General features: G+C 42.6%; 1 protein-coding gene across 1 annotated transcript in view; it reads right to left on the bottom strand.

Annotated features, from left to right (window-relative positions):
* EP300 (E1A binding protein p300) overlaps positions 1-15,239 on the bottom strand; it is an 89,647-nt gene that overhangs the window by 55,584 nt on the left and 18,824 nt on the right. Inside the window, exons 2-4 of the mRNA XM_007941701.2 lie at positions 12,963-13,600; positions 3,309-3,485; positions 1,891-2,152 (exon numbers count right to left, since the gene is read on the bottom strand). Of these exons, the coding sequence (XP_007939892.1) occupies positions 1,891-2,152; positions 3,309-3,485; positions 12,963-13,600 (1,077 nt within the window). The remainder of the gene's footprint in view (positions 1-1,890; positions 2,153-3,308; positions 3,486-12,962; positions 13,601-15,239) is intronic.

The following is a 15,239-nucleotide window of genomic DNA, read 5'->3' as shown; positions in this document are numbered from 1 at the left end:
AGTACTTTGGACATGTTATCAGGAGGGACCAGTCTCTGGAATAGGACATTGGTAAACTAGGGGGTCACTGAAAAAGATGACCCTCAACAAGACGGATTGACCCAGTGGCTACAACAGTGGGCTCAAGCACACCAATGACTGAGGACGGCCCAGGCCCAGGCAGTGTCTCAGTGTGTTGTACACGGGGTCATTGTGAGTTGGAACTGACCTGATGGCACCTAACAATAACACTTTAATAAAACACTGCTTTTTCAACAAACAAACGAACCCATTCGGTGCCTGTATCGGGCACATCGCAGTTCTCAAAGAGACATCTTTTTTTTTTTTTTTTTAAAATATTTATGGAAGTGTTAAGTCAACAAAGAAAAATTAGGAAAAATAGCCACAAAGCCCTAGAAACCCTTGTAGCTCTTAGTTTCAAGTACAGGGAAAGTGAAAATAGCTTTTTTTGTTTTTACCCCAATTTAAGATTAATTGAAATGCTTCTGCAAAAATTAGATGGCCCAAATATGTAACAGAAGGTTGACACAGTTGTAATTTTTCTTCAGAAACTTTATGTCCACTGGTAACTGTGAGTTTTAGCAAAGCTGTACTATTTTCAAGGCAGGCTTGCGGGGAGGTTGAGTAAAACAATCAATCATCAACGTATTACAGCACAGTGTATTTGTTTGCAAACTGTAAAAGTTCCAAGTCCGCATGTAAGATTTGAGAAAAATAAGTAGGAGATTCAGTAAAGCCTTGGGGGCATTACGGTCCAGGGAAATTGTTGATTTTTTTCAAGTAAAGGCAAACAACTACTGGATTTGAGAATACACAGGGAAACCAAAGAAAGTCAATTACTTTACATTTTACAGTCAATTACTGTAAAATGGGTGGCATTTGGAGGAACACTATAAAGTAATAAATGGGGGTTTGGAACCATGGGAAATCTAGGAATAACAATATAATTAATGGCTCACAAATCCTGGAATAAATCTCCAACCTTTATTGTTTTTTTAATAAGAAGTACAAGAATATCACAAGGGCAGTTGTAAGGGACCATCAGGCCTTTGGAGAGAAAGTCCTGCATAATGGGAGTCAGCCCCTCTCTAGCTTCTCATTTAAGAGGATACTGAAAGATTTCTGGCAAAGGTTTAGACATGTCTAACAGGATTTTGGGAGCTCTGGTAGCATAGTGGCTAAGACACTTGCCTGCTAACCAGACGGCTGGCAGTTCAAACCCACCAGCCACTCGGAAGGAAGGTTTGGGCAATCCTACTTCCATAATGATACTGCCTCGGAAACCCAAGGAGGGGTCGCTATGAGTCGGGTTTGACTCGATGGCACATAACAACAACAACAACAACAGGATTTTAATGGGTTCTGCTGACAACATCTGGCCTGTGCTGGTGGAAGTGGTAGTCCATCCAATTCCAGGAATTAGAGGGTAAATATCCTAAGGAAGGGGAGAAGGTTGGGTTGAAGCACACTGTGTTAGGGCAAATCAAAGTCATAGAGGATCACCATCAAAGGAAAGACTTTCAGAACTTTCTTTTCTACCACACCATTACAAATACTTGCTCACTGACTTTTGTCATGGCTTAAGAGACTAAAACCCAAACCAAACCAAACTTATTGCCACTGAGTCAGCTCCGACTCATTGCAACCCTTCCTTGGGTTTCCAAGGCAGCATCACCATGGAAGTAGATTGCCCAACCTTCCTTCCAGGGAGTGGCTGGTGCGTTTGAACCACCAGCCTTCCAGTTAGCAGTCAAATGCCTTACGCACTACGCCACCCTATTAAAAAAGGGATCTAAAAATTGACTTGATCACATTTCATCTCTTTTCCTGACTGTATTCCTATCAAGAAACATTACCCGCCAAGCGCACCGACTGTGTGAGCCCACTTACCTTGGCAAGACTTGCCTGACTGGCAGTGTGTCATGTGGTTGAGCACGTTTTTCATTGTGCGACAGTGGGGAAGGTTACACTGCCTCATCTCCCCATTAGCCTGCTCCCGGCGCTGGCACTTGTGAGCGTGCAAAAGGAGAACCAGCTGCTGCTGGATGAGCTTGCGCTTCTCTGGATCTGCCGTGTGAGCTCCAGAGCCCATGCCTTGAGCTGCTGGCGTTACCAGACCTGGCTGCTGGACCTGTGGGGCCTGCTGCTGGCCCTTCGGGACGTAATAACAAAGACACGTGTAAGGTTAGGTATCATAGGACACTATCTTCTCTAATGAAACTGGGATCTAGACATTTTCAACTGAAATATGAATGACAAACTATCGATGTTCTGCCCCATCGTATTTGACAAGGACATTGAAAGATAAATAAAGTCTAGCTCCCACCATCAAGAAGCTCAATACAATGAGAAAACAACAAATTACTATATTACCAAGCGATATAATCAAAGTATGCGTAAGGTACAGAGACCAAGAGCAATGCTGAGGACACAAGCACATCCTGGTGGGAGACAAGCAGAGGATTCAGTGATGGGCATGTCCACGTTAGGTTTTAAAGATGGGGGAGCGTCTTGGTAGATTTCAAGCAGGGGCTTCCTGGGTGGGTGAAAAATTAGTTTCTGTCAACCCAGGAAGAAATTTCGTTTTCCCAATAATAAAATAAGTATTTAAATATTATTTTCTGGTGAGAAGGATGCCATGGTTTATTTATCTGCATATCTTCAGTACTTAGCAGAGTGTCTGGAATACAGGCATTCAGTGAACATTATGACAAAAAACTAAAACATGTAAAAGACAGATAAACTGACTATAGGTAATTCCTTCTAAAGTTCAGTGCAGATTACTTAACCTATTTATAACTAGAAATGATTCTGCTTTAGAAAAAAGCAATGAGAAGTTTCTGAAATTTCTCCATAACAAAAATCAGTTTAAAATAGTAGTTTAAAAAGCCTTCTGATAGGAAAGTTATTCTGTGCAGCAGTCTCAGATACAAATCAACAGATGTGGTCATGGAGACCTGGGATCCTCTGCTGGAGTCCTAGTCCTTTTCCCAGGGAGAAAGGTCTCACTTTTCCAGGCCTACAGAAGAGCTCACCAACAACCTGCTAGATGGCAGGTCCGTAAAACATCACTGAGCAGCCTCGCTTGCTCCTATTAGGATTACCACTCTCACTGATCAGTGAGGAACACAAGGAGCAAAACAGCATGGATACCTGCTTCCTTGTTCACAAGGTTTGTCCATTACACATTTACTCAGGCTTCTAGTTATATAAACCCTGTGTGCCCAGTAGAAGGTTCAGAAAGTTCAACGTAATTCTTGCACTAAAATGTCAGCTTTAAGGAATGCTTGTAACAGATTACTACCTACCATGTTGGGCATTGCTCCACCAGGAACTGCCTTTTTGTCCATTGCAAATGGAGATAAGCTATTTGGTAGGACAGTCTTTGCCTGAATCTGGAGCCCAAGGCCACTGGCTCCAATCTGTTGTCCAGAACTCTGAGAATATGGTGAACCATAAGGATTAGGATTGCTCATCATTCCCATCTAAGAGTAAGAAACAGAACAGAAATTAAGTTTTACCCCACCTTGGATAAAATAACAGGACAACATTATTCTTCCTTTTCCCTTCCTAATTTACAAAGACAACAAAATAAATAAATAACCATTTATTTGAACGCTTCCCATGTGTCTAAGCAGTGACTTGGTTATTAGCTCATTTAATTTTTACAGCTCTACGAGAGGCAAGAGCTGTAAAAATAAGGGAAACCGAGATACCAGTGGTTAAGTTACTTGCACAAGGTCACACAGCCTGTAAGTGGTACAGGTGGGGATCAAACCTCCTAACAACTTACACACAGACCACTGTGCAGTCTTTCTATAAAGGTAATTTTCAAAAACCCCTCTGCTTATTAGAAAGTAAACTGTATGGACATGTGTACAGGAAAATAATCACATTCTCAAGATAAAACCTTAGGGGCCTGAGGTACTGTACCCTTACCGAGTGATTGTCTGTGTTCAAGATAAAAGTGTTTCAGAAAGATAAGCGTTTCAATGTAACTAAACAAGGGAGTTCTGGTAGTGTAGTGCCTAAGGCACCTGACTGCTAACTAGAAGGCTGGAGGTTCAAACCCACCAGCCACTCCTCGGAAGATCGGACAATCTACTTCCCATAGTGATACTACCTCAGAAACCCAAGGAGGGGTCACTACAAGTCAGGTCCAATTCGATGGCACATAACAACAACAAGATACTAAACAAGGTTTGCTATTTCCACAAAGAGTCACACACGACACTGTATTTATGTACTTTCACTTAGTGTTCAAATTAACTATAGTTTAATAAATTCAACTGAACTTAGTAAGCCATCTAATCTCTAAATAAATTATAGAATTTGACAGGTCAAAGCACTGAAATGCTTATTCTAGTATCTTGTTCAAGTAAAAGGTAATAAACAGGTGGTTTGGGGGATATAACCCCCCCTTTTAAATTTAGAAACACAGTGGCATTGGGTTTTCAGAACCTTTTGAACCTTATTTTTTTAGTTATATGGAACATGCAAACTCCAGAGTCCACACAATTCCTTATATTCTTAAGCCTAGCTATTCATTAAGGTGGTGCAGTGCCTATGGCATCTGACTGCTAACCAGAAGGCTGGTGGTTCAAACCCACCAGCCATTCCTCAGAGGAAGGTTGGGCAATCTACCTCCGTAGTGATACTGCCTTGGAAACCCAAGGAGGGGTTGCTATGAGTCAGATCAGACTCGACGGCAGCGAGTTTGGTTTGGTTTTTTATGTACTTCAAAAAGCAGTTTCTTTTCTGTTGTATTTAAGGATGTCCCCTTGGAGCCACTGTACAGTATAGTGATTAACTGAAAAGACAACCTTAATTATTCAAAGGCCAAATGTTTAACTGATAATAAGGATAAACTTTACCCTTATGAAACAACAGCAAAGTGATTTTCAAAACATCATTCAAAATAAGTATCTGAATAATTCAAACTGGGGTCAATTTTATACACGCAATGTGAAATCGACACGCCCCTCCAATTCTAGTCTCCCCATGGACCCATCATCTACTAAATCCACAGCAAGCACTCAGGTTGGAAACTGAGGAAGCTACAGCTACTGCTCAGTTACAAGGAGTCATGATTAAGTTGTCCCTCTGTCTGCCAGATCCAATGCTCTTTGCCAGACCCGATCCTGTCAAATGGTCCCTCAAATTCTACCTCGCCCCCCACGTCCCCACCCCCTAGTCTTCCCTTATCTCCAGGGACCCACTGTCACTGTTTCATTCAAGCCCCTCATCACTGCTTGTGGAGACTGCCTCCCATAGGTTTCCTTGCCCTCTGTCTTCACTTTTCCATTTATAAGGTAAAGACAATGTACCCCAGGGCCTTCATGATCTTCAGGATGTCTGATTCTCTCAGAGGATCTATCCTAGTACTTGCCAAACCCATTGCTTCTAAAACTAAGAGCATAATGCTTCTTAAATCTACAATGTTTGTCTCATAGCTTTTCCTTTGCCCTAAAACTAACTGAGGGCACACCTCCTTTGTTTTCTGACTCCTTGAGGCTAACCTTAAGTTTGCAAAACCAAAATCTATGAGTTGAGTCCACCTCATGGCGACCTCAAGTGTGTAAGAGCACAGCTGGGTGCTATTTAATTTTCATTTTTGAGGCAATTTGCTTTTTCATTTGTTGTTGTCTGCTTAGCTGGTACAACCTACAACTGAGAAGCAGCTGCAGATTCTTCTCATCAAGATACATTTCAAGTGTTATCACCTCTGTGAGGCATCTTTCTGCTCTCCTAAACCATCAAGTTCTTTTTCTACCCTGCCACAACTGTCTATGTCTTTACTTATTACATGGCATGAGTGATAAAGTCATCTGTTTAAATGTGTACCTCTTCATGGAGGAGTGAAATTACTTAGTGTGGCTTCTCCTAGCCCCGTCTCCCTGGTCTTTGTGACTCCCACCAGATTACTGGGTGGTGGTGGTTGTTGTTAAGTGCCGTCAAGTCGGACCTGACTCAGAGCGACCCCTCCTTGGGGTGCCAAAGAAGTATCACTATGGAAGTAGATTGCCTAACCTCCCTTCCGAGATTACTGGGTAGAACTATGCAAATGTAAGGTGGTCCACTAAGGCAATCAGATAGCTTGTGAGTAATATAAGGTACATAGCACTCTTGTGGGGATGGGACCATGCAAATAAGGTGTATAGAACTCTGGGGACTGGTTGATTTTGTCATTCTGCTAGGCTTAAAAATGAGCCCTCCCAGGACCATGGTCACAGGGGACATCAAGCTCAATTGGCATAACATACTACACAGAAACATTGTTCCACATCCTACTTTGGTTAAACAGCGACTGGGATCTTAAAAGCTTGCAAGCAGCCATCTAGATGCAATAATGGGTCTCTCCTCATCCAGAGCAAAGAAGAATGAAGAAAACCAAAGATGCATGGAAACAATTAGCCCAAGCAACTGGTACACCATGTGATCCTCAGCCTATACAACCATGAGACCAGAAGAACTGGATGGTGCCTGGCTACCACTGTCAACCACTCGGAGGGGGATCTATGTAGGAGATCCTGGATAGAGAGGGTAAACAATGTGGAACAAAACTCATAATCATTAAATAAAAAAAAAGGGGGGGGGGAACCAGGTTTGCTAGTCTGATAGAGCCTGATGGAACCACTGGGACTATGGCCCCTGGCTGCCCTTCAGGTCTGGAATTGAACCCACTCCTGTGGCTTCTAGCCAAACAAAAGATAGACATGTCAGCTGAACATTTATCTGAGGTAGATACATTCCCTGAAGAGAACAATCATGGGACAATAGAGGGGCTGTGTATGCACAGGGAGACAGCTTGGGGGGCAGGAGTGCATGGCGGGATGGACACAGGGAAGAGGTAACTATGGGGAGGAACTGGGAGGGGAGCTGTTGCATTGTGGGATATTGCAGTCAATGTCATGAGACAAGGTGTGTGTGGGCTCCTGTATGGAAAGTAAATTTGCTCTGTAACTTTCATTCACATTACACACACACAAAAAAAGCCCATCTAGAGACAGAAGGGGGGACCTTACTGTCATCAAGAGAGAAGAGCCAGAGGTGGAGTGGAGCGCGTCCCTGGACATGGGACCCCCATGCTGGACCTCTCTGGCAGAGACAACTGGCTGAGGTGACCACTGTGGTGGAACCAAGAGGCACGAGACAGCAGCAGGCTTGCTGGCAGAGTGGGGTGCACCTAGGTGTACCTATCAGGAGAGCTGGAAGAGTTTTATAATGCTTGCCCAAGCCTAGAGCCCAAGGGCCAGAGAGACGTGCCTAAGGGTATGGCCAAGGGGAGGCTGTCCTGACTGAAGAATTATATCCTGAGCACGTGCCTGAACCTGAATCGTAACCTGTTACTTCCCATAATTGTATCGTCTGTGAGTTGTGTGTGGCCACTGCCACGAATTATCAAATCCAGCACTGAAGTAGTGAGTGCCACGGGAGGGACAGTTGGTGGCCAAATTAGGCTGACACTAAGTTCAGCTGCTTTGGACAACTCCCAATGTGGCTGCAAGTGCTGCTGCTACCTATGCTTTTAAAGCACCAGTGTTTCAACTAATACAGGTCCAACATCATGCCCGGCCCACACCGCCAACAGAAAGGGTTCAAACACACCCAGCAACTCTGTGGGAAAAAGCCCTGGAGATCTGCTCCCACAAAGATTCCAGCCCAGGAAACCCTACGGGCAGTTCCACTCTATAACACTTAGGGTCACTTAGGGTTGAAAAATCAACTGACGGCTCCTTCAGAGAGTTCTATTTCTCTTAATTGTGTTTTCTATTATCGTAAGGGGGAGCTCTGGTAGCATAGTGGCTAAGACACTTGCCTGCTAACCAGACGGCTGGCAGTTCAAACCCACCAGCCACTCCTCAGAAGGAAGGTTGGGCAATCCTACTTCTGTAGTGATACTGCCTCGGAAACCCAAGGAGGGGTTGCTACGAGTCGGGTTTGACTCAATGGCACATAACAACAACAACAACAATTATCATAAGGTAGAAATTCATCATAGAAATAACATGAAATTCATTCTATCAGAGCATCAGCATGATATACAATAAAAGCCCAACAGATAACAAATGAATAAATACTGCTTTTAAGAGGCCATTACTCGAATAAATCAAATGCTAAAATTTGCAACCTGCCTTGATGTCTCTTGTTAAGCACAGACTCTGTTACTTCTCATTTATCCACAAGGACCCTGCCTGGCCTAGACTGACTGACTTTCAACCAGTTCTGACCTTGTGTGGTCCCTCAGTCACCTGGAAACTCTCACATACACAGAGATGGGACTGACGACTGGTCAAGCTGACAGTGATTCATGTCCGATGCTTCCGCTCACTCTGACCAAGAAAGCCTCTCAGGCTGTTGTTTTTTGGTCTCCCTCAGAGCTCTACTGACAGAGTCAGAAAGTGAAATACAACCAAGCTCCCCATTCCCACCCTGCACTTCTGTTCAACTCTGAGTAAGGTTATTTGATCTTGCTCTCTTCTCCACAGCTAACGTGCTCCTCATGTCCAACTACCTCCCACCTACCAGGACCACGACAACACGGGTATCCACCTCAACTGAAAATGCAGACAACCAAGAAGCTACCAAAGGCCCTCGGAAGCCAAGACAAACGTCAATGCCAAGGACATCACCGCAGGATCTGAGAGGGCCTACAGGGGACAATTTTTTTCCCCTTTTCTTTTCAAAAATTTGGCTCTACAGGTTGCTTCCTAACTCCCAATGTATTAAAAGCAGGAACTCAGGGAACAGGAACACAAAAACACAAGGAGGTGACAATCACTGACAAATATTTCCATATACTAACAATTTAGGAACACACAACATGGCGACAAAACATCCCTACAAGCCTCAGGAAGACTTGTCAACACCACAGTTTTACACACTATATGTGTGACTCTAAGTTTTACCAATGAACAGAAACCGATTTAGGTAAGTGCCCATGTTTTGTATCCGTACCCACATAATACCGCAGGTGCTATGTTAAGCTCCTGGGATATGATCATGAATAAATGATCTCTCAGAATTTACACGAAATCCTGTGTATTATTTTTCAAAATCATTCCCTTTATTCTATTCCTATACTGTCATCTTAGTTTAGGGCTACATCATCTCATTAAGGTCTATTTCTCTTAAATTGTTACACTGCACCAAAAATCACATCCATCCAAATTGTAAATCTTAGCATGAGATTCTCCTACTTAAACTCATAGAACAGCCCCCCCCCCCAACACATTGATTCTTTTCCCCTTCTTTACGCTTAACGATCCCCTAACTGGCCCTTCTAGCTACACTCCTTTCCTATCCAAGGCCACCTAGGTTCTTCCAAAACAGAAATGCAGAGAGGGCAATCATCACTCTCTTTTACTTTAAAACTTCACAGGTTACATGCTCCATAGAACACAAGGCAAAATCCAGCACAAACTGATGGTGTTAACTGTAAAAGAGCTCCCACAACAGCAACATCAGCCCTCATCCCTCCTCCAGAAAGGAAAGAAACCAGGAGTTATTCCTAAAGCCAATACTCATTTGAATGAGTGAGGTTCAGAGTTTTTGATTTTTATTGTAAAGCCAATTTTAGCATCACAGAGTATACAAAATTTTGGTTATGACTTCTGGATGCGGGCAATTCATACCTCTTTATGGACATGAGGTAGCCAGAACTAGGACTACGGGGTTAAGATTTGTTTTCTCACTCTCTGAGTACGGAGAACTGTCAAGTGACACACAGATGCACCAGGGCCATGTCTGCAGAAGGCCAGGGGCCAGTAATACAGGATTATGGAAAGCACTATAGAAACAGCCTTGCTCCTGCTCAGACAACAGGCCTCAGTCTAGCAATGATCACGTGTATATAAGGTTACAAGAAAGTCAGGAGGCGTCTGCTATTGCACCAAACATGAAAACCTTGTATTTGTTTTTAGCTGTAGATTTTCTCATCAATATACATAATATGCAGAAGCACGACTGGGCAATCTACTTCCATAAAGATTTACCGCTTCAGAAACCCAATGGGGGTCACTGTGAGTTGGCATCGACTTGACAGCAGTGGGTTTAGTCTTTGCTATATATATCACAATATCACTGCAATAATCACTATGTTGCAGTGATTAACATCACATGCTTTAAGTCAGAAAGATAAGTTCTAATGCAAGCCCCACAGACACTGTCCAAAACCCCCACGAGCTTGTTTCACCTGTACAATAAGAATGAATCCTATTCATTTTCATACATCTAGTCATAATTAATGGCCCTGGCACATTAAATGCCAGTTAATATTCAGGACCTTCCTGGCACTGAGAGCCTATCAATAGCTTAGGTATAACCATATGGGGTAATACCATTATTTAAAAATACTCTGAATCTTGCTCCTTAATCAGGAGTGCTCCAGGACAGATTTTCTTTACAAAAACAAAAATATTCCAGAATAACACCTCTTGAATAAATGCCTTAGTACTAAACAAGGTCAAACCCTTCATGCAACGAGCACTCTAGCAGCCCAACTGAAGTCTCTCCTAGCAGCACGCCCATCTCCGCCAGCTAACCACTGTGCCCATTACAGCTGCGAGCCACACCTCTGGAAGAGTTTGGCTAACTTTAAGATGTAGGTTTGATCCCATAAAAATGTTTAAGGGCATCACAAAATAGAATGTGACAATACTAAGCACTTGATTTGCAGAGCTCTTCTTGTGTTCTAGAAGTGCTTGGTAAATATGAACTTATAAATAAACAATACACATGGGATTCATTTTTTGGATATATACTACAAAGGCAGGTCTATGAGAACAAGAGCCCATTCACTCCTCTATCACCAAGACCAAAGCTAGGGCTCGGCAAACACTAGATGAATGAATGAACGTACATGTCTGTCACCCTACCCCTGCCAAGAAGCAGGTATCAGGAGGACAGGAACTTTCACCTCTTCACCACCTTGTTCCTAGAACTTAGAAGAGTTACTTGACATTTTGCCACTGTTTTGTGGTTCTCACTTGAAATAAATAAATCACACCAATACAGAAGTATAAACATGCCAGTAAAAAAAAATTCCAGAACAAGGATGCTAATTAGAATCCTTTCCTAAGTTCAGACGTACTAGGCATTAGTCAATGTTTCTTACTGAGCAGCAGAAAACACGTTTAAGGGCCACATACAACCTCAGTTCCCCCAACCCTGGTTCCTCCCTTATGTCTTAAATTCATCCTTGAAAAACTCTCTTGCCATCAAGATTGTCAAGGATGCAGAATTGCACGTGCCTGTTCAAATCTACAGAAGCAGTTTGCTCCTGATCCCCTGTGAAAATCCAACCTTACCCATCTTGATGGTTCATCTCCAATACCACCTTCCTGGCGAAGCCATCTCTTTCATTCACTAAATATTTACTAAGTAAACTATATGCCAGGCACTGGCAACTACAGTGGTATCTCATCTTAAGAAAAAGGAGTATGTAGGAAAAATATGGAGGAATAAACACCAAAGTATGTGTTCTAATTAAGTTTTAATTATTTATACAGAACATATATTTAAAAGGTTGAAAGGTTTGTCTGTCTGTTTATGAATGAATGAATGAATGAATGGGGTGAAAATTTACAGAGCAAATTCACTTTCCATAACAGTTCACATACACTTTGTCTCATGACATTGACTACAATTTAACCCAATGCAACAGCTCCCCTCTCCCACTTCCTCCCTATAGTTACCTCTTCCCTGTGTCCATCCCTCCATGCACTCCTGCCCCGAGCTGTCTCCCTGTGCATAAACAGGCCTTCTTTCTCCCATGATTGATCTCTCCAAGGAGTGTATCTACTTCAGCAAACGTTCAACTCATGCCTGTCTTTTGTTTGGCTGGAAGCCACAAGTGTGGGTTCAATTCCAGACCCAAAGGGCAGCTAAGGGCCATAGTCTCAGGGGTTCCACCAGGCTCTATCAGAGCAGCAAACCTGGTGCCCTCCTTTTCCCCCCAATGATTCTGAGTTTTGTTCCACATTGCTCTCCCCTCCATCCAGGATCTCCTACACAGACCCCCTCCGAGTGGCTGACAGTGGTAGCCGGGCACCATCCAGTGCTTCTATAGGCTGAGGACTGCATGGAGAACCAGTCGCTAGGTAAAAGGTTGAAAGGGTTTAAAAACCTATATTTAGTTTTTGCTACTTAATCAAGCTAAGAAAGTGGGCTTTTAAAAAGAAAAGCCTTTCAAACAATGGCCAAAATCTCATTAATTGGAACACATGGAATATTGCTTTTAAATTTTTTTGTAAGTAAAGAAACATCCTTTTATTTCCATCCACTAATAAGAAAACAGCATTTAATAAATCTCTCATGCTGAAGAAATCTCTTAAAGATTAGGGGCCTTCTAAGCAGTAGGAACATCCAAGTGTCTCTGGGGACAGTGTTACAGCAGAAATCTTAAAATTGCATTTTTATGAGAAAATGAAGGCTGAAGCGGGTTTAGAAATGAGACGAAGATATCCTAGAACTTGTACCAGCAAGAAAAGGAATTAGCCGGTGACTATTTAAAACAAACTGTGAAGGTACAGAATACTAATCAGTTGTAAACTAAGTGTATTACTTCAAATTGATGTAAGGGCTTCTTAAAAGTTGTAACAAAGTAGACCCTTGGAATATAATATGTTAGAAATGCTTCCTAACGTGACAAAATTAAATTTGCATCGAAACCAAAGCTACTGCCATCCAGCCATTATCAACTCATTGTGACCCTATGGGATAAGAGTAAGAACTGCCTCACAGGGTTTCTAAGGCTGCGATCTTTAGGGAAGAAGACTGCTAAATCTTTCTCCTGCAGACAGATGTTGAGTTCAAACGGCCAAGCACTTTAACCACTGCACCACTAGGGCTCCTTTAAACTTGAACAGTCAAGACTAAATGAACAGCTGGCCTTAAGCCCTCCCCGCCACCAGTGGGGCACTCAAAACATACTGATACATACAAACCAAAGCTGCACTTACCTTAAGAGGCTGAGGGCCCCTCAATCCTGCTTGTCCTCCCATCTGGGCAGAGCCCTGCTGCAGCGGCTCGGTCAGTAAGTTGCTAGCATTTCCCATTCCTGGGTTTGGGTACTGCATATTGGGTCGCCCCCGGCCTGCTCCAATTGAACCGTTCAAAACTTGATTAGGCATCATTCCCTGTCCGTTGCCTGTTGCCAACACTCCAGGATTCATGCCAGCATTCATCCCTGTGTTCATTCCCATGGCAGGTGCATTTACTGGACTGTTCATCATACCTGTTGTGGACTGTGTGGGACCTTGATTTGGCCCACTGGTGCCCATGCCCATGCTGGGAGAAGTCAAGCCTGCCTGTGCCATTGGGCTTTTGACCATGCTGTTTATCAAACCCAATCCAGGACTGTTCTGTTGGGGCTGGGTGGCCATGCCTTGGCCTGGGCCACCGACCCCCATATTGAGGTTAGGGGAACTACCAGACCGTAGCAACTCTGACAGCTGTTTATGTTTGGAGGCCGCATCTTGTACCATGCCAAGACTTGTCTGAAGCTGACTAATATCACCACCATTGGTTAGTCCCAATTCTGTAGAGTTGATTAACTCATCTGGTAAGTCATGCTCCAAGTCAAATAAAGAGCCAAAATCTAAAAGCAAAAAAGAAAGATAAAGGGTAAAGTGTGAATGAGCCAAAATTAGAAACTGTTCTATATTTTGCTCTGGATGAGCACCTAGATACCATACCCATACCCATGGAATAGTTCCTGTATTGCTGGTTTTTTATGTAATATAAAAATGTACAACTGGAGATACTATATTAACAGATTTAAGCACTCAAAAAACCACTTCAAAAGTAAAGACGGCAAAATACACTAAAAATTACATTTATACACCAACAAAATTAAGAACAGAAATGGAAACAAAGTATCTACAATATTATACTACATAAAGAAAGCACTGATACAAATGATCAATGACTCACCATTTGTAGGGTACTCCATTCCAGCTGAGTGCCCTAAGGACAGGGCTGCCCCCCATTCTATACAAAAGAAGGCCCTCTACTGAATGATGTTGCTTTCAAATGACCCACAGTGTACAGAATACTTCTTCTTAACCAAAACCTAACCAGAATAGGGTCCAAAACCATGCCTCGGGCTCCTTGAACATAAAACCCAACCCCAGCATCCCCAAAGAGGATACTGTTGCTGCTACATAGACTTACATGTTAAATATAGATGAACTCAGGGTTTCTTAACCTCAGAATTACTGACATCTTGGGCAAGAAATTCTTCGTAGAAGGGGGGGAGAACAGGCTATCCTGCGCGCTGTAAAATGCTTAGCAGATCCCTGGTCTTAAGAGGGCAGTACCATGCCTTCTCCAATTGTGACAATCAAAAATATCCCCAGAAAGGAAAAAATGGCTCCTCACTGAGAACCACCGTATTAGCCCTTTATACAGATTGGAGTGTTTTGCGTTTTTCTTCCATTTAGTCCTCCACACAGTTTACACATAAAAGGCAATTCTGTCTACTTAATATTTATATATACTTGAACCTACAAACTGATTATGCTATTATTCACCAATGCTCTGCCTAACGCCCAACACCATAACCACCTGGTCGCCTATGAAAGGAATGGAACGTGACTCAGCGCATGACTGACTGATCTCAGGACTGAGTGGTCTCAGACATGATTTAGAGTCTAGTCTTCTACAGAACTCTTTTCTTTCCTTCTGAAAAATATTACCGACCCCTCCATCACAAAAATAAAATGTGTATTATAAATAGTTTTGAAATATAAAGAACATTTCCAGTAAAAAATTTACCTGTGACTCCACTACTCTGTAGATTACACCTGCGTAACAGACTGTTATTTTTCTTCAATTTACATAATTTACCAAACTGGGAAAATAATTCACGTGCAATTTTGCTTCCATTTTTCTCCTGGAATATCCAATGGTTTATCCCATTTTCAGCGTATTCTCATTATTGAATGAAACTCAAAACTCACTGCCATCGAGTCAATTTCAACACACAGCGATCCCCAATGGGTTCCCAAGGCCGTAAATCTTTACGGAAGCAGACTGCCCCATCTTTCTTCTGCAGAGTGACTGGTGAGTTTGAACCACCAACCTTTTGGTTAACAGCCAAATATCTTAAACCACCACACTATCTGAGCTCCTTTTATTATTGAACGTAAAGGGAAAAATAAAAATCTCTACCTATTTAGAAGTTTAAATAATACACCGACGCTTATTTGAGGAATTTAAAGAGAAGCTCACAAAAG

Source organism: Orycteropus afer, unplaced genomic scaffold, assembly GCF_000298275.1.
Source record: "Orycteropus afer afer isolate SDZICR_OR568_19922 unplaced genomic scaffold, OryAfe1.0 scaffold00083, whole genome shotgun sequence".
Taxonomy (NCBI): domain Eukaryota; kingdom Metazoa; phylum Chordata; class Mammalia; order Tubulidentata; family Orycteropodidae; genus Orycteropus; species Orycteropus afer.
Note: the sequence above shows the minus strand (reverse complement) of the source record. Positions and strands in the feature narration are given on the sequence as shown.